This window comes from Bemisia tabaci, chromosome 6 (genome assembly GCF_918797505.1).
Source record: "Bemisia tabaci chromosome 6, PGI_BMITA_v3".
NCBI classification, from domain to species: domain Eukaryota; kingdom Metazoa; phylum Arthropoda; class Insecta; order Hemiptera; family Aleyrodidae; genus Bemisia; species Bemisia tabaci.
Window position 1 is genome coordinate 11,716,953 of NC_092798.1, and position 24,388 is coordinate 11,741,340.

Below are 24,388 nucleotides of genomic sequence, written 5' to 3' on the forward strand. Positions count from 1 at the left end.
AGTAATGTCAGTGATCTTTCTACATCTTATCACAAATATGCCTCCAAAATTTTCCTAAAAATTGTCAATTGATTTTCATTTGAAAAATTGTAACAAAAATGGAAACTTTTTAGCATTGCATTTTGCTATTTTGCTAAGTATTTGCGCAGTCATTGAAATTAGAATTTCAACTAAAGCTTCTCCTAAAAATTTGTGCATATTATTAACTTAATAACTTGATCCATCACTTAGTTCAACAGCTCTTTCATTCCAGATTTCATGCCCTCTGAAGACTACATATAAAAATGTTTCTTGTCATTTTTCTCCTTTTGCTAAACAATGTCTTAAAACAACTTCTGAGCTTCCAATTTTTAGCCCCAAACATTATTGATGCACAGTTCGAAATGTTTTTTTGTGATATTGCCCTGACGTCAGAATGACTGCTCTAATTTCATAAATAAAATGTAATCATAATACTGAAGGGAGAATTCGGTACTCTCATCATAGGTTGAATAAATTTTTCTATTGTCATTTGTTTATTTCTATTATTTGTCTTATTTTTATGTCAGCGATAATTCGAATGGACTTTGAAACTTATCAAAACATGTATGACTTTTGTTCTCTTTTTTTTTAAAAAAAAATACAATTTTTGTTATTTACATGGCTCCTCTCTTTTTTTACGCTCAACATTTTGATTAAGAGTAATCAATTAATCATAGGTATTCAAATATGTGAAAAATGAAGATTTCGAAATCTTTACAGTATTGCCTGGATTATCCGACGAAGTCAAATTTGAGTTATTGGTAGAAAAAATTTAACCTTCTTAGCGAAGCTTGTTTTTTGGGCATGAATTGAAAATATACATAGTTTTTGTGTTTCCTAACCAAACAAATGACTTTGTCTTATAAATACTAAAGCAAATGGACCAAGCTTGTGCTTTTCAGTCACAAACAGAGCCTTAAATGGCATTTTTCCAGTCTTTTTGGGTGGTTTTGATTATCTGACTTTTTCGATATCAGACATGGCCCTCGTCACAGATCATCGTATAGTTGGGACATTGCTGTATTTTCTTGTCTTACATGTGGCTGTACTCTAAATTGACGTTTTCAATCTGAATATTTAAAAATAATTTTGCCATACTGTGTTCAGGGTGTCTCACACCTTCCTTACCAGACTTTCTTCTCTATCATGATAGGTCGGATGAAGTTGGAGACTGCAGGGAATCGACCTGCCAAGGAATCTAAATTTCATGGTCCCGAAACCCCCTCCTCCTGGAGGATATAAGGAGAGTCGTGGCTTTATAAATTGGAGTTCCCTCAGAAATTTTTAAATTATTCCGTCAAATTCAGAAAGTTCGGAAAATTTTATCCCTATCTGATACTAAGGAATTCGACATTGGACCACTTGAAATATTGACTCCTAAAGGTCATGGGGAGCAGGTCCCCTCTCAAAATTTAATATTGCAGTGACTCAGGAAAAATATGTTTTCCTAGGTAGTCGATTGCCAGGAATCTGAGTTTGACAGTCCGGAAGCCCCCCCTCCCCCTCAATCATTCTTTGTTGTGATATGGGACCCCTAAGCCTGAAACAATTTCATTTACAGTCAACACTTACATTCAAATTTTACATTTCCAGGTGTATTATTTCGAAAAAATCTAAAATTCAGTCTCTATCTAGATCAATCATTCAGGAATTTTCAAGCCTGAAATCATCTCCCAAAATCTTTAAGTCAAAAATTCTATTACCTATATCATTGACTTAATTTTAAGATTATTAGCAAAATCTTGCTGTTTTGCCAGCACTTCCGCTAGTTTTTTCTTATTTTTTAATGGCGTTTTATCTAAAAGATACCGCGGCCTCGGAAGGGAGTATGGATGGATCTTGTGAGGGGAGTACCATAGAGAAAAAAAAGGAGGTGTTTGCATTTCGGGCATCTTGGAATATTTTGATGACTTGATGACGTAGGTGGGTACAGCTGGGTACAGAGACGTCCCCTTCACACTGTACCCACCTACGTCATCAAGTCATCAAAAAATTCCAAGATGCCCGAAATGCAAACACCTCCTTTTTTTTCTCTATGGGGGAGTACTCAATTTTAATTGTTATGTTTGACCGTTTTGACCATTTGGGGAGGCCGGCTTCGCGGTAAGCTTTGGTAAACTGCCTATAGAGACCGCTGCGTCAGCCGTGTTGCCGTGTTTTTTTGTTGTTGTTTTTATCCAAACAATAACAAATCAAAAAATAACGTGATAATGGTAACAGATTCAGATTATTACAGACTGATTAGACTTAAATCAGAATTAGGTATTCATTTGAAACTTATTTCGTGACTTGTTCATCGTACTTTTAAAACCGAAGCCGATATCTGCTTATTATGGTAAGTCATTTTATTGCATCAATCTTGTATTCACAGTATTGATTCACATGATCATTCAACCTAGAGTTTTGGTGGGTTATAAGATGCCGAATCAGATTAGCAACGGAACTGATCCCCTACAAAATTCAATGAAATCAGCATGAATACATCCTCCCTACTCACTAAGTCCTTTGCCGACGTGCTTTGTATTACAAAGCTCAGAACTTTTTTGGAGGTTCTGTTTCATTTCGGTCCATGCCAACTGAGTTTACGCACTCTTAGACGTCGGCTCATATTTTGTAAGAAACTTTGAAAACTTGAAAACTATGACGGCTATAGGATGCTTTTAAATCAAAAGGAACTATTTAGTTTGTAACATGAGCTCTGTCATTCATGCACCCTTATAGACCTCAGGGCTCATATCGAAATGGACATAATTCCGTATGATTTGAATATGTCCAATTCATCGATATTTTACATTCTCCTCATCTTGGAACACAGGCATCATTATACGAAGAGGGTCCATACTGAAACATACATATTGACGGTAAAACTACCAGACCATGTATCTTGGTTTGCTACATTGCAGACTTCCTGTTATTCTTTATTTTTTAAATGTAAAACCACTTAAGTATTTTTCCATGTCAATTCTTGAAAACTTCTGTGATTTTTCTTCTCTGTGAAAACTTGAAATAAGGATGACACTGATTTTTTTTCCTTCAAAAACATAAATTGGGAGCAGAGATTTTCAAACGCTGCAAAGAAGATACGTGTTCTGGTAGTTTCACTGTCGATATGTTGTGCATAGTTACTTAATCTAATTTCTGCCATTCGCAATATTTTTTACTTTCATATTTGTTTTGACTCCATGTTTAATACGAACAATTTTCATCCCATACAGGTATTTTAGATCACTTGATGGAATGCTCTATCCCTCTGACTTGCAGCTGCGCCATGGAATTAGATCAATCATCGGACGAACTGATAAGGATCTCCTCAATATTCAATGCAGCCATCGAGAACAATGACCTTGACACCGTTCACAAACTCTTGAAAACCGGTTTGAATCCAAATAACCCCTTCACTGCCAACTGCGTTCGACATGCCACTGTCAAGAACAATCTAGATTTAGTTAAACTTTTAGTCGAATACAATGCGGATGTCAACAGCAATGCTTACATTGACACTGCACTTTGTGTTGCTGTAGAAAATGGATTCTCTAGCATTGTGGAGTTTTTGGTGTCCTGTGGAGCGGACACGCAAGATACCAATTCCTCTGGACTCTGTTTTTTGCACACAGCAGTTCAGTCGTTGAAACCAATTTTACACACCTCAAAGCGAAACCGGATCCCGTCACAAGACCACCTGTGCTCTGTGGGAAAAGAGTATAAGTTTTTTAGGATTTTAAAATGTTTGTTGGAAAAAGACAGCAGTCAAATTAACGACAAGTGCGGAGGTAAAACTCTTTTGTGTTTGCTGACCGCTGATTTGTACAATGCACGAGCTGTTTTGCCCTTTATAAAGCTTCTGCTTGATCATGGTGCGGATGTAAATGTTCCTTCAGGTCGCCTGACACCCTTGTTCTATGCCACAAAGCTATGCCAAGACGAATTGGTAAAATTGTTTTTAGAATTTGGAGCCAAAGTCGATGTAAGACTATATAATAATAATAAAATGAATATTTTACACTATGCAATAAAAAAGAATAGATTTTCAACAGTGAAGCTCATTATGGACTGCATGAACTTAGACATTAACTCAGAAAGCTATTACTACCATGCCCTCCCCTTACTTCATTATACGGTGAAAAAAGGATGTCCTGGTATATTGAGATCATTTCTCCTCTCAGGTGGAGACATAACAGTTAGGGATAAAAACGGTCGATCCATACTTGAAAATTACATGAATGTCCGCAAGTGTCGAAAACAATCGCTCAAAATGAATCAGTGTCTCAGGTTAATTATTTTTTTTATGGTTACTGAAAGACATCGCAATAAATACGACTTTACAGGCAGTGAATTAAGAAGTTTGTACAGTGATTGGTGTTCATTTAGGTATTTAGATAAAGCGTTCGAAATCGGACTGATAGGTAAAGTAAACGATAGGTTACCCGTTACCTACCTCCACATTATTTATGCAAGTGACTCAGAATTGGCAATGCTTGTCAGGAAGTATTCTCTTAGTAGTGAATTTTCTCAAAATATTTTTCCAAAAGAATGTAATATGTTTTTAGATGTGTTTGAAGAACTCATCAACAAAGGAAAAAAACGCCTTGAGATCTTGAACAAAACAAAGGCCTTGGAAAGAGCAGGGTATTTTCTATCGCCCATTGCCCCACTAAATATTCTCTGTGTCGAAAACATTGTTAAATTTTTGAATAATGTTGATTTGAAAAATCTTCTAAGAGCTAGCAAAAGGAGAACTTTTTACCCAACCATATAAGTCTTCACTAGTTACTAATTTCCAATTGATTATTTCAAATATCCGCTTTTATTTTAATTTTCTTTTTTTCTCATTGGAAAAGCCAACAAACCTCTACGCTCAAAATTTATGGAAAGTACTCAGTATTGGACAGTATCGAAACAAATATTACATGCGCATTCAAGAAATTATTATATTTTTCTTACCATAGAATAAATTGTGGCCCAAGATTTGCTAAGAAAGGAAGTGTTTTTATCCTTTTGCATAAATATTAACGTATGAAACATTGTTGGTAAGGAGCATAAGTCTTGAAAATTTACCTCTAATCTATTTTCTGAGAAGAAGAACAAAGTAACAGTTATGCTTAAAATTTTTGTTGAATTCTGCCCTGTAGATACAAGGAATTTCTAAAATTTTAGTGCTACTGCCGAAAAGTTTTCAGTTCAACAATTAATTAAAAGTACGGTAGGTCGCAAACTGAAATATCTGTTAAAAGGTTGTGGTCAGTGATCTTCTCGAACGAAAGTGTTAAAATGATATAGCACAACATGCTTAATTTCTGACATTATAAAGGATAAATGAAAGAATTCTAGGAATGTCTTACTGCTCCTGTTACCCCACCCGAGTCTCAATCCTTAAAGGCGGTTTAAAGGTTTTGTCGTTAATCAGAAGTTCTGTAATTTTTGTCTTGCCTTTTGAATCCCTTCTTTCCTTGTTTTGTTTGTTGTCAAAGTTGTAATTTACATCACATGTTGCAGTTTCATTTTGTCTGAGGTACAACCATAACTCAAAATCTCAACATCAAAAATTCTTCTAAGTTTTCATGTGACTGTTACTTGAATTCCATCCTTGTCACCAAATAAATTTTATTAAACCATCATTAAATTACCAACATGAGTACCTGCGTTTTTTAAAGTGTTATAATTTTATGCACCTTATTTAAACCCAACACTAGAAAAATCTCATCAATCTTTTGATTTGTGAAATTTAGCACAGACCACTTCAGATTGGAGAATGCTAATAACTCATGCAGAAGATTCATCTTTTCTGCATAAGTAGCTTTGATGTTAACTGGCAAAGGTACTGTAGTACCCACCGATGAAAAAAACTGTTCCTGTATCTTTCATTTGAGCACTAGATGCAGGATGCTGTTTGCAATGGTTCAACGCGTTTGTACTTTCCCTTTCTAATAATCAGCCATGTGTAAGTTTTCTTGCAAGGGTGAAGAATCAAACTCACAGTAAAGTTTTATGTTCGTTTCATTGAGATTGTCTTTAACGAGCTTTTTATTGAAAATTTTCACCATTCGATGAATTGCTTTAGAGTTAAGTTTGAACATCCAGCTAGTAAATTATGGGTTTTCTCTTTTCTTCCACAAATACGACACATGAAATTGTTATTATTATAATATTTGAGCAATAATTTTGATGTTTTAACCTATTTTGAACACCCAGTGTAATGTATTTTTATGACCTTACCTGAGGTTCATTAAAGTAAGCTCAAATAAACCCTAAAAATCTCCTATTAGAATTTACTACAAATTCAACTCTCAAAATCTCTAAGTATATAAAGTTCCTTGTTTCAGATTGAATCGGAGGGGAGGGGGGGGGGGGGGGGTCCATCTAATTTTTTTTTCCTTACTTACAGGAGGAGTGTCGTGTCGGTCTCCTTCTGCCAGTTTTCAGTTCGGCCTCAGAGGTTGGTCGGTCTTATCCAGCTTTAGATTTGGTAACGAAAATGCCATTAATAATTTTAGGGATTTTTAAATTAGACTGTTTTCCAATCATTGTAGGGAAAGAATAACGGACTCAGAAGCTGCATACGTAGGGATATCAGATTGGTGCAGCTTTCACTTTTAGAAGAGTCGTTTTTCCCGCCTCCAATTCAAAAGAAGGATGCCCCTCGTCAAGCAAGTTGACCAACCTTCTGAACTCTTCCATTCACCGAAGACCTTTTTTATAATAGAGTACCTTTATTTTGTATGAGAGCCTTTTTACGGCTAAATTTTTTTGGAAGTGTTTTAGAGATGTTACTAAAAATTGAAGTTGTCCAATTCATACATTATACCGTAATTTCCAAACATCAAAACACTGTAAAGTTGACAAATTGAGGACGAATATTTATGCTCAACGAAAGTTTAACTTGATTAGTGTAACAACCAATCAGAGGTCGTTTTAGTCATGACTGATGATAAAGGACGTTTCTATTGGGCCATGGTGAGTGATTTACGCGCGCTAATGGCACGTGCCGACGACTGAGTGTCGAGTGTAAACAAAAGTAGTGTGAATGAAGATTGAAGAAGCCAAAAAGTTCCGGCCTCTAATTATTTAGGTTCTCATTCTCACTTGCCCCGAAATTGTTTATTCCTCTCTGCATTTGTACATTGATAATGGATTTTGATCCTATGCTCTTCTTTCGCTGCCATTCATGTAAGTCTGATCCCGAACCCGGAGCAGACACCAGTACCCAGGTATGTATGTCTGAACATCGATTTCAGTGTTACAATGTGCCTTGACTTACGCATTCGTCTTTGAATTGACCTGTTCGCCTTCCAATCGAAAAATTTACTCGCACATGTATTTAGAACAGTCACTTATAGACGTCATAGATATTTGCATCTCATCACTATTTACACTGCATGCCAGGCATGAGGACAGCCTCCGTGAAGTCACTCCGTGACGATAAGGTGTCAGTGCAGCACGTATTCATTAGCTACCGCAAGGTACTTTAGTTGTTCCATTTGTTCAATGCTCCCCTAAGAGTTCAGGCCCTAATCATTATGGGTGGTGGTATCAGAAGTTTTTTCATTCGCTCTATCGTCACCCTTCAATATTTTCTGTGTTACTTAGGCTCGATCTCTGATGACCAGTGAATAGATCCTTCGCTGATAGTAAAAGTTTAAGAATTTCTGTAGATAGCTTTCATCTACTCCCCATTCAGAACGCTCAAAGTGAATGAGGATAGATCGATGTTTCACTTTTCCACGTTGAGGTTATGTCTTAAGTATTCAGAGCCTATAGTTTGAAGTCTCCTCTATATACCTCGCCTGTCACTGACTACGATTTGATCCTAAAGCAATTTTGATTGCGCTGCATGCTCATAAGACATGGTTCGTAAGCAATCTTATGCCAAAATTTTTGGTGCTTTTCTCTTCAGTTTAAATTTTTTCTATGAGGGCGATAGAGATAGCTCATTGCGCAAGAGGACTATCTGCAATTGCTGAGAAGGTTACTTCTTGTTGTTCTCATCAGGGTCATTTCTCCTAACCTTAATTTTTTCTGGGATCAAGTTTTGGAGCTTCAGAAACTACACAGGCTGATCCAGGCATTTCTTAGTTATCAAAGATTGAACGCAAGATTAACTGGAGTATACTTAGACCTCAAGAAATCCGATTTTTATTGTCTTAAAGCCCCCCAATCTTTGAAAGGGGGGGGGGGGTAATAGGGAAATCCTGTTTTTTGAAGTCAAGTATCCCGGCAAAATTTTGAAATTAATCCATTGAAATTAAAAAAATTGGAAAATTTATAAAAACAGTTGTTACCAAGAAGTCTAGCATTGGCCCATTCTTGTCCAAATTATTGACCAGGTGGAGGAAAGAGCCCCCTCAACACACTACCAGATCGCCGATGAATGTGGAAGTGTGGGAATAAATATGTTTTCTCAGGTAATTAGCCCTGAAGAATCGGACTTTGATATTCCATGGCCCTCTGAAGCAAGGATGCATACTTTCAGCAAATAAAGTATCAACTTGCTCTAACATGTTTTGTCTATTTTACAGGTGTGGTACTGTGATTTCATGCCTGATCCAAAAAACCCATCACAAAACTCCAATTTCGTTGCAACAGTAGGCGGACAAGCCATCTGTATTATAGACCTCAAAGAGATGAAAGTCTGGAAAAATTTTTATTGCAATAAAAGTTCTCCGTAAGTTATACAATTTTTCCCTATTTCTTTAAATCAGTATCAGGGGCATAATTGAAGGATGGGAAGGGGGTAGTGAACTCACGACAATTAAACACCAAAAATATACTTTTTCACAAGTTTCAAGGCAAAAACAGCAGTTTTCTTTGATATGCTACTAATTAAAGATAAATGTAAAAAATGACATTAATTGCAATCATAAATGCAGATTGATTTTTTAAGTAAATAAGATAAAAACTCTAAGAGGCTAAATTCGAAAGTACCCTAAAAATCCTAAAAATGTCCAATATTACATTCCTACTCTTTCAAATCCTACTCAGCTCGAAATAACCTCATTTGTCTATAGATGGCTGTAAATTCCAAAAAAATTTGAACAAAGGAATAGAAGCCACAAACCCCCCCCCCCCCCAAAAAAAAAAAAAAAAAAAAAAAAAAAAAAAAAAAAAAAAATTTGAAAGTATTCTGAGTAATTGTTCAGCTGAAAGTTGATGGTATTGGACCTATGCATCAAATTTAAATTTTATGATCAGACTTTAGCCGCCACAAGCCTTTTTGTATTTTCAGATATTTGTAACGCAGACCCTTGCTCACAGTGAACATGGGTATCGATTATTATTGGACATGTTGAAGTGGGCACTTTTGCAATGGATATTTTACTAAAGGAATTTTTACGATTGGACATTTCAATGTCTCCCGCACAGAGGAACGTTTGTCAATTGCGCTGTTCCATTGTTTCTTACTGACATTTCATTTTTTAGAGGGGATTTTGTCGTATGAACTTGCCCCAAATTTGCAGTAATTTTTCCGCACACTTGCGAGAAATGACACATTTTTAGGCAAATTCGTGCAATGGCTCGTCCATAAAGAAATAAATCGTGGAAATATTAAAACAGTTCAGACAGGATACATTCCCTCGTCCGGAAGACAATGATTTTTGACTGAACATTTTCATCTATCATGCTTTCGAATCATGGGCGATCTCTTTTATTTCAGTTACTCCAATGTAAAATTTTAAGCATTAGAAGTATGCATTTTGATGTGCCCATTTCACAGAACGCAGTTCACTCCATTGCCCATGCTCCGTCATATGGTGTGCCAACACCCCAGCGCAAGTGCTTATTGTTCTTCGGATGAAAGTAAATGATTGCACCTTTATGCAATTTAATCTATATTCATCTGTCTTTGTTTCTGTATTTTCCAGAAAAGAAGAATTTTTCTGTTCTGTGTGGATTAATGTGCCTTACAATGAATTTGATTCTGCACTTCTACTGGCAGCTGGCAGTAATAGAGGCAAACTTTATTTCCTTTCTATGGACCAAGATTATAGCGCAGGGGAAATCAGTGTAGTAGTACCTCCCAAAAAAGGGAGAAAAAAGGATGGGATTGCAGTTAATTCTGTCTGTGTTCATATTGATGAAAAAAAGAAAGAGACATTGCTCTGTAAGTGAAATTAAATAATGAATTTCTTCTTCTTTCAGAATTAAATAGTATGTAACCAATTGATTGAGTCCGAGTCAATGAAAAAAAAAAAAAGAAGAAGATCATTTCAGTTGTCAGAATGACCAAATCTAGGCATAAGCAGCTTAGGGTGGCAAATTTTGGGGGGCAGCTAAAATACGTTGAAAGAGAAAAAATTAGGCTGCTGCGCCATACTGGCGGTAAGGTAGTGCAACAACGTGGAGGTTTAATAAAAAGAGCAAGCTTGGTCAGTAACCTGTAGTTGTTGTTCAGAGTGCATTTAGTTTACAAGCATCTTTCGAGATTTTTTCGAACATTATCAAGCCTTGAAAAACGATTTTGAAGTTGAGTATTTTGAGCTCTCATTCAAATGCACATCACCAAAAAAGTCACGTTTCAGGCCAAACGAGTCTGCTTTTGGAGATTTTAGTAATATTCTGCCCTTGTAAGTGATCATCAGTAATTTTATCAGCCGTCAGTAAGTTATCATTCTACTATGTGGAGAGAAAGTGTAAATGAAAGTTCTTGTGCACATGCAGCTTAAAGTATCGAAAATTTGACTCTATATGGAGGAAGTATGTTAAAATGAGTGTCTCAAAAAGGCACAAGTGTATATGTATTCGTTTTCTTATTCTTTTTTCGTTCAAATTGTAAGAAAATTTCTAAATCAGTCACAATCTGATCTTAAAATCGGAATCTTCTCACTTATTAATTTTTCTGACCTCCGAAATTTAGAATGGGTCAATTAAAATAATTTTCACTGTTTTTCTCAAATTCTCACCCCTGGCAGTTAAGTCTTTTTGACATTGATCGATTCAAATGCCCTCTTCTCTCTTTGATACATGATATGTACATCAAAAATTTTCAAGGAAAGGTCAATACAAGTTGATGTGACACTGAAATTAATTGTTTGACTATGGGCCTGTTGCAAACTTTTGCTAGAGCCAAAATAAGAGTTGTCTCTTATAGATAATGCCTCAAAAATCACGATGAGTGCATTGGCAAAGTCTGAAATGCACTCATAACTGCACAATCTGCGTAAGAAATTTGCGTTTTTTTAAGCTTCCCGCTTCAAAAACGATACTACGGCACAATTGAACATTTTGTTAGAGGAGTCGCTCCATTGTCGGCGATATTCATCATGGCCGACGCTTACGCGCAGTTCCGCGCGTAATTTGAGGAGAGTTCAAAGTCAATCAATTCGGGCGTGGAAAACATAAACGTTAAAACACGCCGATTGTTATCTGGTCTAATCCAGTTCAGGTATTATCTTGTCCCATCACACGTGTTTTGGCGGATTGGCGTCGGCCATGATGAGTATTGCCGACGATGGAACGACTCCTCTTACAAAATGTTCACCTGTGCCATAGTATCGCTTTTGAAGCGGGAAGCTCAAAAAACCGCAAATTTTTTACGCAGACTGTGAAGTTATGAGTGCATTTCAGACTTTGCCGATGCGCTCATCGTGATTTTTGAGGCATTATCTATAAGAAACAACTCTTATTTTTGCTCTAGCAAAAGTTTGCAACAGGCCCATTGTGGCCAAGCAGACTTTAGGTGTTTATTAAGAGAAAAATTTAAATTTGCAAGTGCAGAAAACGCTCATTTCCCTTTTTTGAATTGACTTCGGAAATTCTTGTTTCTGCATGAGTCCATTTTAGATTCGTGGTTTTAAGCCATGCTTGGTTTAATCTTGTCTTCAATCATTTTTTTTTTCAGGTGGTCTTTCTTGTGGTCTTGTCTTTGCATATGATATGCAATGTGCGACGAAACAAGTTGAGCAAAAAACTCTCATCGAAGTCCAGGCTAAATCCCTAGGTAGTTTTTCTCTTCCGACGCAGAAAGTTGCGGGTAGTTTTTCTGCTCCGGCGCAGGTGTTGCAATTAGTATTCTGCCCAACAACTCAATTCATTCTAATTGCAAGTGACACTGGATTGTATGGCGTTCACATGCCATCTTGTGATCAGATCGCGAGCAACAAGTAAGTTGTAAATCAGCCTCTGCTCCAGTGCCAGATTTTCTTTTCCAGGGGTTGAAGATGGTACTTCTCGCAATTTTCAATTCACAGTGATAGCATGCACTGCAATTTGAAAATCCCAGTCAAAAATCACTGTTTACCGGGGAGATTATTCTGTCGATGTAGTGTTAATGGCACCTAGCTCGCATGAAAAAAATCACAGTGAAAATCAGTGTTAGCAAAGAGATTCTGTAGATACAGTGTTACTGGCCTGTAACTTGCACTAAAAAATCACAGTGAAATTCACCGTTAGCGAAGAGGGGGAGAGGAAGGGTCTGCCTTGTGTAAGTTTACATTCTGCGACAAGATCTGTCCATAGCGTAAAGTTCTTTTTCAGTTCTTTCATAAGTTCTTTCTCTCCCCCTCTCGTAGAACGGCAACTTTCACTGTGATTTTTGACTGTGATATTCAGGGGTTCATCGTCATCTAGGTGATGTCGTGATCACGATTGATTATGCTGCAGCTGCTTCAATTAAAAATTACTCATTTACATGAATATGAACCAGGAGAAAAACTGGGAGGGTCTACTTTCAGTTTACATTTGAATTATAGCAAATGAATTATTAATTATTCATTGATCTTGAAAGAGTGAAAAATCGCATTTTAACGTAATCTTTGTTGTTGCGAGAAATCACCCGTGATCATTGGGTGGGTGGAGCAAACAGCAAAATGAACGGCCAAATTGTGATTGGTGATCCGATGGGATCACGCAGGGTTGCTCTGCTTCAAGAACTAAATTCCTCATCCATATCATTAAAATTTAGAAAAAAACAGACTAGATTTATCTTCTATCTGTGTTCGGATTCATTTAGAGCTACTGGAAATTTTCTTGTTAAAGGAATGAAAAAATAGCAAACAAGCAGGTGCTGTTTAAAACTCACAGTGATTGTTAATGGACCACTAGACAAGGTACGAATTTCGGCATTCTGATACATGTTTCATAACTAAAATTTCACGAAGAACACGATGTGCACAGCAAAAATTACCGAAATTAACTCCTTACGAAGATATTTAATGTTTCTTGATGCGTGCATTCCAACCACCCGCTCATGAAAACTCAATGCTCTACGTGATTCACATCGCGCGCTAAACGTTATCATGACAGTCTCTGCGATACAAAAATCTGGCAACCTCAATCTTGACGCTTTGGCTCAGCTATAGCAAATTGCTAATAGTTTGAACAGCACATGGTGGGAAAGGAACATTGCTCGATTGAGAAGCTTGCTGAAACCATTGTAGTGCACGATTTGACTCGCGTAGAGCTTCGAGTTTCTTGTGAGCGGGCAGTTCAAATTCCTCGTAACCAATGTGAAATAAAAACGTTAATATCTTCGTTAGGAGTTGGTTTCAGTCATTTTCGTTATGTGAATCGTGTTCTGCGTGAAATTCTGGTTAAGAAACATGTATCAGATTGCTTAAATTCGTACCTTGTCCAGTGGTCCATTGCTAATTAAAAATCACAGTGATTTTTCACTGCGATCGCAATCACGGGCACATCTCTACCAGGGGTCCTAAGCACTTCTAAAACAGATCTATGGAGAAAAGCAGGGGCAGTATGAGGCGACATTATTGTGTCAAAAAGGCGGTTCACAAATGCTAACATGTGTTAACAGGTGGACCACATTGCCAAGAAACTTCCAAAAAATTGATCAGTGTATCCTATGTGATCCTTTGAAAAAGTAGAACGAGTATTTGGATGATCTGGGAATGTTACAATTGATGTAGTAGGTTTTACCTTTAATATCTTCTGTTTAAAAGGAATTTAAATTTCAGTAAGGAATAGTGGTAACTCTCGTAAAAGTGGATGCAATTAAGCATGACCAACCAATCTACAAAAACATTTGTAAAAATGTGTATCCTTGAAAGTATTTTATTAGATTGGAGGTTGTTTTTTAAAACTTTCTTCGTAAACAGTTCCAGTAGATAGCCCAACTGTTTTCTCTTGGATAAGTTATCGATCAATAAGTCGAAGTACTAGTATTTGTTTTGTTTTATTCATTGATAATGGTATCTACGTGACATCATTGACATTTACTACACTTCTTTTGTGACATTCTACTTATTTATCCATCATTGATAGACAGTTTGAAGGCCTGATAAGGTAATGAAAAGAAAAAGAGAAACAAAGCAGGAACACTTGAAGAAAATTCTAATATTGGCAACACTGAAGAAGTAAGAAAGAAATGGAACAAAATGAGAGGTTAGCCAGGCGAAAAAAGAAAATTGATACAGCAAACAACCACCAATCTTCGTGTGAAAGAACTGAAGACCAAACTAATAAGCTTCATATAATTTAGAGGTCCTCCTTACAACTTGATGCGTTCTTTCTCACTCTCATTGTCAGTTTAAATTTTCTAAAACGCATCTTAGCCCCAGAACTTCAGTGTTCTGCTTACCTTTTTCAAAATTGACCTATTCAGGATAGCATGAATCGTATCAACTAGTCACGATGTCAATTGCAGTTTAGTTGCGTTTCAAGAAATTTTATTTTTGTAAATGGACTATGCTCTTTGATTACTTTAAAATGAACGTATGTCAGAATGGTTTCATGGGCCTTTTTGATCCTGAAGTTAAAGTTGAAGTTAAAGTTTATATATATATTTAAGACAAAAGTTTATATTAAAGGCCGCAATTGAAACTTGCATTCCAGGGGATCTGAAGCAAATGAAAGTCATATATCCGTGAGGTTTCTTATTCCACTCTGTTTTCAGGCATAAAATTTTCAAATTTAAACGGCCTGATGAGTACAGGAAGGGGGAACACGATCTCAGTGACTCAGTCCAGGTTATTGGAGATGGTCTAATCAGCGTGAAGTACGCTCTTCATGGTGCCATCTTCATTTTTGATTTAAATCACTGCACCATGAACAAGAACGAGAAAGAGCCGACTATGGACTTTGTACCGCGGTATGTTCTGGAGTGGAGCAACACCGATAACTACTTTCTCAACATTGGCGTGAGCAGAGGTAAGTTCTTATAAAAAAAAGTCGAAAATCCACCCTAATTTAAGAAATTATCTACTCAAAATAATTGATCATCTTAAATTTCCACCTGTGAAGAAAACTGAAAATTATTGCTGGTCAAATTTGCCATTGAAGACATTTCTCAGTGTGTCTACCGGTCCCCGAAAGTCCCCAATGTCCCCAATTATTCCCGAATTTGGAAGGGTGTCCCTGATACCCTGGAAAGTCCCCAATTTTCTTGTTCAGGTCCCCAAAAATGACAAAAATTGTCCTAAACACTGGCATTTTCAAATTTTCCTGCCGACTGCGGTATAACCAGGAATAGAAAAACTGAAGTGTTGCTTGGTTTTTCATGTTTTCATCGGTTCAACATGATTTGTAAAATTAGTTGTATAATATACGTCTTTTAACACTCTAATTAACTCCCTTTCTCTTACTATTCTGGGGAAAAAATTCCCCGATTTTCTTGAAAAAACACCCCTAAAAGTCCCCGAAAGTCCCCAATTTTGGTTTTTCATAATTGGTAGACACCCTGTTTCTGTACATTTAGCAAATTATCATCAACGTTTCTTCCTCTTCTTATAATGGTCACTAGGGCACAGTCCTGTCCATCAACCCCTTAAGTATGGAGTACATATCTAACCTCAATAAATATAGAGATACTTTAAACCATTAAAACCAAAAACATCAACAAAAAAATTAAATTATCTTCAGAAGTGAGTCAGCTTTGTGCCATCTCTTGGGTGGTACAGTAAGCCGATCATCGAAAGTTTAAAGCAGCACAATAAAGACATTGAACTGCGATACATTGCATGGATAAGATAGGTATATCTAGTCTTGTCCAGTGTTTGAAACTCGTCATGAAGTCTTAGCAGCCATCTAGCCTGCAACTTTTTTTCTTAGGGGCCAACTCAGATTTCTTAGGAGTCAAAATGAAAAATTGCTTTTTTGAAATGCCTTGAGCCAGGAGCACCTTACTGAATGCGCCGAAAAATCCCAAAAACAGAAATTAACAACGATTTTCTTCCAAGACTTGGCCGCTAGTTTCAATTCTTAGCAGCAAATTGCTGTTTGGCCGGAGTTTGTTTCAAACACTGGTCTTGTCAAGTGTCGCAGTGCCGATAAAGTTTCAATAATAGGGTGGCTGTTAATCTTTTTCCCCAGGGTGGTCTGTTTGGACAGATTTTTGCTGGTCTCTCCTTGTCCATCGGGTCAGTCTCCTCCAACCATATTCTCTTCCTTCTTGCTGGCTCATTTTGTCTACTTTTCATGTCAGCCACAAGCATTACTGATGGATCAATGTTTATTTCAACAAAGTTTTACCCCTCTGTGATTCTCTGAACTTAAAAACTTTTTAAGAGAAATTCAGTGCATGGAGAATGTTTTTCGATTTTAGAACGTCTTGAAAGTAAAGCATGCCTGATCTGACCTAAGAAGAGTTTAGTTTTTGATTGAGTGGTAAATCTGCATTAATGCACCCAAAAAATGTTTTTTCCCTCTTATGAGTTGAATTTGCAAATCTCTAATGGCTCCAGGATATGTTTGGCCTATTTTGATGAGGGAACTTGTTTTGTGATGCTTAATTTTTTTATGTCTTTTAGTCTGTTCTTACGCATCTGCACCCTAGCATTGGAATAAAGTAGCACCAATAAACTGAAAATGTAGGAAAAATAGAAAGAGTCCAAACAAGAAAAATCATGGCTTTGATGTAAGATTTGTTATGGAAATTAATGTATTGAAATTCAAAGTACCAACAGTTTTGTAAAGGCTATTAGGCTTTACAAAACTTTTTTTCTTTCTTCCATGTATAGTATCAGTGAATTTTTCCAAAAAAAAAATCACCATATTAAAAAATTGTCCAACATTAAACCCTAGGGAACTCAGTTAATTCAAGTAAGTTTTGACTTTATCAAGCTATATGTATCAATGGTGAAACTACCTGACCATTTATCTTGTTTGCGGTGTTTAAAAATTTACGCTCCCATTTTATTTTTTAGAAGGAGAACAAATCAATATCATTCCTTGAAGTTTACAGAGTTCTTTTCACTTGAAGAAGAAAAATCACAGAAGTTTTCAAAATTGATTTTGAGTACTTTATCATGTAAAAAAGAAAGCATGACAGGAAGTCTGCAATGTCGCAAACCGAGATACGTGGTTTGGTACTTTCACCTTTGGTATGGATCAGAACTATTGTATTTAGAAAAGTTGAATACCTTTCTTCGGGTCGGCTTTGGAAATGGTAATATTTTCCAAAATACTGTTCGGTGCTTAAACTCTTATGTCTGGTTATCAGTCTGTTGCTTAAGAACCACTTTCCCACAGTTTACAATTTATATTCTGTTTCAGCCGCAAATCTTCTGGCTTGTGGAGACGATCAAGGAACTATTTGGGTTTACGATATCAAGTCCGTGAAAAGTGGCAAAAAATCAGACAAGCCGATTGTTTTGCCTCCAACAGCCCAAATTGCATGGCCAGATGAAGTAATCGATAGAGATGCAACGAAGAAGAAAAAACTAGATTTGAAAGATAATGAAATAGTCATAAACAAAGTGACCATTCACTCGTCAGGGCAATACATTGTGGCAGCCACAAATAAAAACACTGTTTGTTTGTGGAAAAGAAATGATGACACTGTTAATGCTGTCAAGTTCAAAGAGACACCGAATAAAGCCTCACGTTCTCCTAAGTCTAGGATTGTTTAACCATTGATATCACTCAAATTGTTCTCTAGAATTTTTTTATTTAATTTTACAGAAGACTGTTTCTACTTCTTGATAATGAATTCTCTTTTTGTTCTTTTTTTGCACTATTTGTGAATGTACGACAGTTCACCGCGGGCATTTCACCGCGCGACAATTCACCGCGGACATCTCACCGCCGCGACTTTTCTCCGCCACGACTTCACCGCCACGATTTTTCACCGCTCCACGACTTTTAAGGGGATTCCGCATATAATATTTTCACAAATATTTCCTTCACACTTATCCAGGCTTAGGACTGGCCAATACATGAAAAAGTTGTATATTGGGCGTGTTTAAAATATTTGTGAAGCACCGCTTCGAATAGACTTTTAAACTACGAAATTGATAAGAAAAATAACACTTCATATTTCCGAGACGTAATGCTTTGATTAAAATATTTGTGAAGCACCGCTTCAAATAGACTTTTAAACTACAAAATTGATAAGAAAAATAACACTTTATATTTCCGAGACGAAATGCTTTGATTAAAACATTTGTGAAACACCACTTTTAATTGTCTTTTACAGTACGTAACGCTGCTTGCTGATTCTACATCTGATAGATATTTTTAGGAGTAAAACTGCAGGTTGTGAGCCACTCCCCTCAAAAATTCGAGGGTACCCCTGTTCGCAAAATCTTCGCAGACTTCTTTCAATCGATCTGTCAATTTTCGATACTTTTCCTTTTGCTGATACGGTTGTCTGCCGGCAAGGATGTCCTCGAACCTTAATCTGATCACTTTTTCTTCTTTCTTGAAAGCGTTTATGACCTTCCACACAGTCGGATGTTTGGCACCTAAAACTGAATTAAATACGTTGTGGGACCCTTCTACAGAGTTGTTGGTTTTCGCAAGATCTTCGATGACGGCATTGAAACAATTCCACATTTCTCGTTTGTAGAGGGGTGCCCTTCTACGACCGCGTCGGTCGAGCCTGCCGATCCAGGTGTCTTCAAAATAATCGATGAACTTGGTTAACTTTTCTTCATGAGCCTTGTAAAACTCACTATCGAGCACTATTTCGAATCCCTCGATGACTGCTTCGGGTGGCATGAAAGCCAAAGCAGCTAGATAGCGGATTTGTAAAGCAAACTCCGGATCATTAGCATATGTAGTCTGTAATCCTTCTTTTTGGAGATGTCTCCACAAGCATTGGCTAAAATGAAAAAAACAGCCTCTGATGGTGCATGTTGGGAAAAGTTAGCGCAATGACTTTTCGCTGGCTTTTTCAAAGTCAATCATGACGGTAGAAGGATTCAGCTGTGGCTTCAAATGCAATAAGGCCTCAAACATTCTTGTATATGTCTCCTCCGTTTTGTCTGGTAGCAACACAAACACAACCGGTAGAACATAAGATTTCCTTTCAACATGAATTGTGTACAGCTGTTCAAATAAATGAGGCGCTGACGAGAAAGTTCCATCGCAAAACCAATGGTCGGCCGAGCACAAGTGATTTAAGTTCTCTTCCGTGGAAAATATAAGAATTCGTTTCTTTTCGCTGCCACTATCAAATAATAAAAACGGTTTTTCGTCGACAGTTACTCTGTACTCCTCGGGAATAATCAAGTCTTCTCTTGATTTAGGATTAGGAGGAGCTCCTGTTGCCTTCACGCGAGTTCTCTGCACATTTCTCTTGATAGACGACATTTTCGGCAACTCATTAGAACAAGAAGTAGGAAAATCAGCTAAAGCTGTGCTGATGACACTGTGGGTAGACTCCCCTGTGACCTTTGAATCTTCCTTGAGTTGTGACATGAATTTCTTGGCACGTATTTTTGCTGGATCCGGTGGATGGTTGTGAGTACCGACTGTCTGTAAAAATTCCATTTTCCTGGTGTGAAGCCTGCCGCGACACCTTTTACTCCAGTTTTCGACGCACTTCCATATTTCGGACTGAGAAAGTTTTTTCTCAGTGCTGTATAAATACCCTTTATAAACAACTTGCTGCTTTCCTTTAGAGCTATTAACAAATTCCATAATTGCACCAAAACTTAAACACCTTTTCAAAAATTAAAATTTCATCAATAATTAAAATTTACCATACTAATAAAATCAATTGTTGAAACGAACGACGAGAACAAGTTCTGTAAAACAACGCACTACACCCATTTTAGTCCGACAGTTAATATCGGACTGCGATGAGTTTTGTATCACGAGAGGTCATTTTGCAACCCTTTCGCATCTCTTGGGTTTTCCCTAAGACCGCTCAGGTAGACAAGGGTCATCCACCTTTGTTTACTCCCTTTCCCATTCTTCTTTCTGCACTGCTTGGCATTGTGGCGGTGAAATAACGTGGCGGTGAAATAACGTGGCGGTGTAAGGTCGGAGCGGTGTGAGGTCGCGCGGTGAAATGTCCGCGGTGAACTGTCGCCGGACGACTATTTGTTACCTTAGTGTTTAAATTTTTCTCCAGAAAGCACTTTATATTTACCTTGAAGTTGTGGTACTTGGTAGACTTGACTATTAAACTGTGCTTTTTTTTTAAGAAGCAAAATCTTTTTTCCTCTTTGTAAAATTGGAAGCGTTTGAATGTAAGGTCAGTCAAATTTCATAATTAGGTATATTGTAAGTTGTTCTGAAAGACTTGCATAAGTGTCATAAATTCAAGAAAACAGAGGACCTTAAGGAATTAAATATCCCTCTATTTTTTGGCAAAAGTATTGATGATGGAAACAATCCAATTATATTGTATGACTAGATGTATTCTTAATTTAACTTAAGCTTTTTGAAGTGAGAGCATAAGGGCCTCTAAAAATGAATTTTCCTTTTCCACGATTACTGATCTCTTTATAAAGCAGGATTACAACTGCGTAATTTTGTAACTCATTATCAATTGCGGTTTTTTACAGTGTATTAGAGTTTTCTTTTGAATCAATGATTAGCATCACATCATTTATGGCTCATCCTCGAACATAAATTCACAGTTTCACTGTGGTCATCACAAAGCGGAACTCTTTCTATCTACAAATTGGGAGAGTCTGAAGTCTATAAGCCTGTAAATCAGCCTAGCTCGCACCTTAATATAACGAGTATACAGCATTGCAAATCCCAGTGATTTGCATGAGCAATGCTGCCAACCTGTTAAGAGAAAAAACAAAAAGTCGGATAGTCAACATCCAACGCATGAAGCAAAAGTCGCAAACCACGATCTTTCTTCTCTTCTAAAAATGAGTTCAAAGGATACATTTCACCGTGTTAGAACTTGGAAAGAGAGCATCATTTTTTCGAGGCACTGCAAACTAATCCTAACAGGTAGTTAGTATTTAGTGAAAATTATAAGTTTTGTGTGAGGATGGCTGACAATTGGACAATCATTGTTGAGGAATGTAATAAACTTCATATTCCTCTTGAATGAGATGATGAATATGTAATAATGGGTCAGTTCACCTGATAGTTTTCATTTGCATACATACAGTAGTGAAGTCAGTAGTAGCCTAGGACAGTCGATATCCTCCACTTCCTCATTTCCACTTATCATATGTAGCTTAAATTGAAGGTGCGAGTAAGATTAACTAGGTGGCATAATTGAAGTGTTCTTGAATCTATCAGTGTAAGAAAAAAATTGGAGGGATTTTTATTTCTTGAACATTTGTTGAAGGAACCTCCCAAGTATAATATTGAAAAAAATTATTTTAAACATTTTGAGTTCAATTTAATCATAAATAAATCATAGCTTAACCTTCTGTTGCAGCAATTGCATGCCTGCATGCCTTCACCAGTTGTTGATGAATGTTAGTACTTGTTGCTAATGGAAATTTTGCAAAATCACCAAGTGAAACTTTCTAAGTAACAACTCACCTTTTCAGTAACCACCCAAACTTTCTCATGCAATAATTCCTTATTATGAGCAAAAAGATGATATGTCTGTTGCTCATCTATATTTTCATTATCTATTTAAATGCTCTCTCTTTGCTCTGATTTGCACGGAAAAGTCACTGGGATAGTAGTTTCTTTTAGGCCCATCTTGCGAAAAATATCCTTAAAGACTCTATATTTAAAGGATGTATGAAATTAATTTGACGCTTTTCATTAATGTTCTCTGTTCAGTTTTTTTGCATCATCAAGTCTCGTGTGTAAAGTCAGTCTCAATGAAATCTACTTATTGCACAAAAACTCCATTCGGTTCTTTTCAATTGCTTGTATTTTTCAGTTTATCATATCAGCTAGCTTTAAATAGAATGTTATCGTTTTCAATATTTTTCCCAAAAAATATGAAAAATATTATTTTTAATTGTTACAGCCAGTATGTAGTCATAAAATTATGTTGAATGTTATTTTTTTATGTCCATAATATTTTGTTAATGTGCATTCCATGTAAATATGTATTTGAAATTAAACTTGAACCGACGTTTTCTGAACTTGTTAAGGTATGGACGTCATTATTGTCAGGCCGGTGGTTGAAGATATTTTTTCAAACAGCTTTTCACTTCAAGTCTCAGTCCATTAGGCGCGGAAGTGCCCTCCTTGTAATATCCTCCTATGATTGCTTCTCAGGATTGCTACATTGTTTTGCTGAGTTGAGTTTTTTTTCTGTGTGTATAAGTGACTCACTTTCATTTTTTGGTCCTGATTACTTTTTGTAAACTCAAACCAGAAAATAATCCTTTTAGGCATTTCAGTCCATCATCAGGTCAATGTATTACACGGTGTTGCAAAACAAAAACTTGCCAAAAATTAAATTTACAATACAACCAACTGTATGCCAATTTTCAGATTGGCATACAGTTAGTTATCCTGAAGGATATAGTCGATTTGTTCTGCAATTGTGCAAGGAGTCACAATTCTTCACTATTCTGGCTTTCTATGCATGTCAAAAGCTCACTTCAACAATTGACAGCAATGCACCCTTGAACTTACTGCCTTGAGAGTGGGTCATGCAATTGAACTTCATCAAGAGAGATATAAACATGATGGGAGTTGAGTATCATGATAGTATCATAGCACCAACTAAGGTGGTACAGAGATTTGACTCCATCTAAAAATTTCATGTGCAGTTGCTTCCATTTCAATCTTTATTTTTTGACAAGCTCATATTTTGTGATACCACCTAATACATCTGATAATGGACTGCAAAGCCTAAAATGAGCGTTGTCTACTACTAAAGTATAATGATTAATTAGGACCTAAAAGCCGAAGTGAGTTTTCTTGATGTACCCTGAACCTTATAAAAATATGGTAATCCAACATGTAATTCAAGTAAAGAATATTCTGGAATACCATGTCTGCTAATAGAATCTTTTTACACTATAAGAGAGTAACATCTTCTGCAAGTCATTAAAATCAAATATTTTCCAACGAGTGGACAATCAAAACAAATGGACGTATTTCTGTCAAACGGAGCTATGTGCATTAAGACACGAGTCCTAGGACCCATAAGAACGCATGCATAACAGGGCTCACGTCATAATGCACATAGTTCCGTTTGATAGAAATACGTCCAAATATCCTATGACTAATAAGGAAAAAAAGGATATCCTTTTTTGCTCAAAATTGTGATTATTTTTGGACGAAAATTAATTAACCATTGTAGAGGTATATGAATTATGTGTTATTCTTCTTTGATTTACCCGGTGTTAAGAGTAATTTTTTTCTCTGTGATTTTTGCATTTCTCAATGTAAGTAGAACTTAGGATATTAGACAATTGAAAGTATACTCATTAGATCTAAAAGTGTTCGTTCTTGCCAAAATCTAATTGTTGGTTTACATGTTTATCTAAATTCAGATTTTTTGAAATTACCACATACTTAGCCCTCAGGATTCATCACTACCACTCATACCTTATTTTTCTGAAAAGTATCCCTAAATTTCTAGCCTAATACAATGAGTTGGTCGCAAACTTTTGCTGGGTTAAAAAAAAAAAGAGTGGTCTTTCACAAAAAACAGCTCACAAATCAAGAAGACCACATGGAAGTAGTTCATAACTCCTTTTTGACTCCACATCGTGTGCGAGGAATAAGTGCATTTTGAAACTTCCTGCTTTAGAAAGTATATCACAGCAAAGATAGAAGAGCAACCCTAGTTTCATATCTCCTTTCAAAATTCAAAACGGTTGCTGGCATGTGTCTCAATTTCAATTAAGAACAACCTAAAAAATGCCATTCATTTAATTTTGCTTTACTTTCTTGCTTTCTAATAAGTTTAATACGTAGAAGTAATTTCATTGATTGTTTTCATTCAGGGACCCGATTCTCACGACAGGGGTCATTTAATTGTGAAATCTTCAGGCTAAGTATTAAAATTGATAAAGAGAAAATCAAGCGATCCCTTTGGTAGCAGGCGGTTCTTATGAAGGGTTCTTATGAAGGAAATGATTAACTAAATGGTCTCTCCTGGGTTGCTGTTAGTTAATCTTTTACTTATCTGTATTGACCATTGCTACCACCTGCCTCCACCACTTACATGGCTCTATTTTCCCTTTGCCTCATTTGTTTATTGTTCTGTCGAATCAATTTAAAAAGTCAGCTTAAAGGATGATTCATCTACAACAAATGTTGTCTTTCCTGAAGTTAAATTTTTAATGCCGGAAGCTCATAA

The 24,388-nt window shown here is 36.5% G+C and overlaps 3 protein-coding genes across 3 annotated transcripts; 2 read left to right on the forward strand and 1 right to left on the reverse strand.

Moving 5' to 3' along the window:
• Nucleotides 1-2,186: 2,186 nt before the first annotated feature.
• Nucleotides 2,187-6,232, forward strand: LOC109038705 (uncharacterized). The gene is made up of 2 exons (XM_019053875.2): nt 2,187-2,356; nt 3,237-6,232. Exon 2 carries the CDS (start codon nt 3,254-3,256, stop codon nt 4,775-4,777), a length of 1,524 nt encoding a protein of 507 aa, XP_018909420.2. The 5' UTR covers nt 2,187-2,356; nt 3,237-3,253; the 3' UTR covers nt 4,778-6,232.
• A 747-nt stretch (nt 6,233-6,979) lies between these two features.
• Nucleotides 6,980-18,418, forward strand: LOC109038634 (leucine-rich repeat and WD repeat-containing protein 1). The gene is made up of 6 exons (XM_019053752.2): nt 6,980-7,226; nt 8,535-8,680; nt 9,879-10,117; nt 11,855-12,116; nt 14,864-15,117; nt 17,461-18,418. Exons 1-6 carry the CDS (start codon nt 7,146-7,148, stop codon nt 17,814-17,816), a joined length of 1,338 nt encoding a protein of 445 aa, XP_018909297.2. The 5' UTR covers nt 6,980-7,145; the 3' UTR covers nt 17,817-18,418.
• Nucleotides 18,419-18,555: 137 nt separating this feature from the next.
• LOC109035787 (uncharacterized) lies at nt 18,556-21,598 on the reverse strand. The gene has a single exon (XM_019049553.2). It carries the CDS (start codon nt 19,828-19,830, stop codon nt 19,054-19,056), a length of 777 nt encoding a protein of 258 aa, XP_018905098.2. The 5' UTR covers nt 19,831-21,598; the 3' UTR covers nt 18,556-19,053.
• Between the last annotated feature and the right edge of the window lie 2,790 nt (nt 21,599-24,388).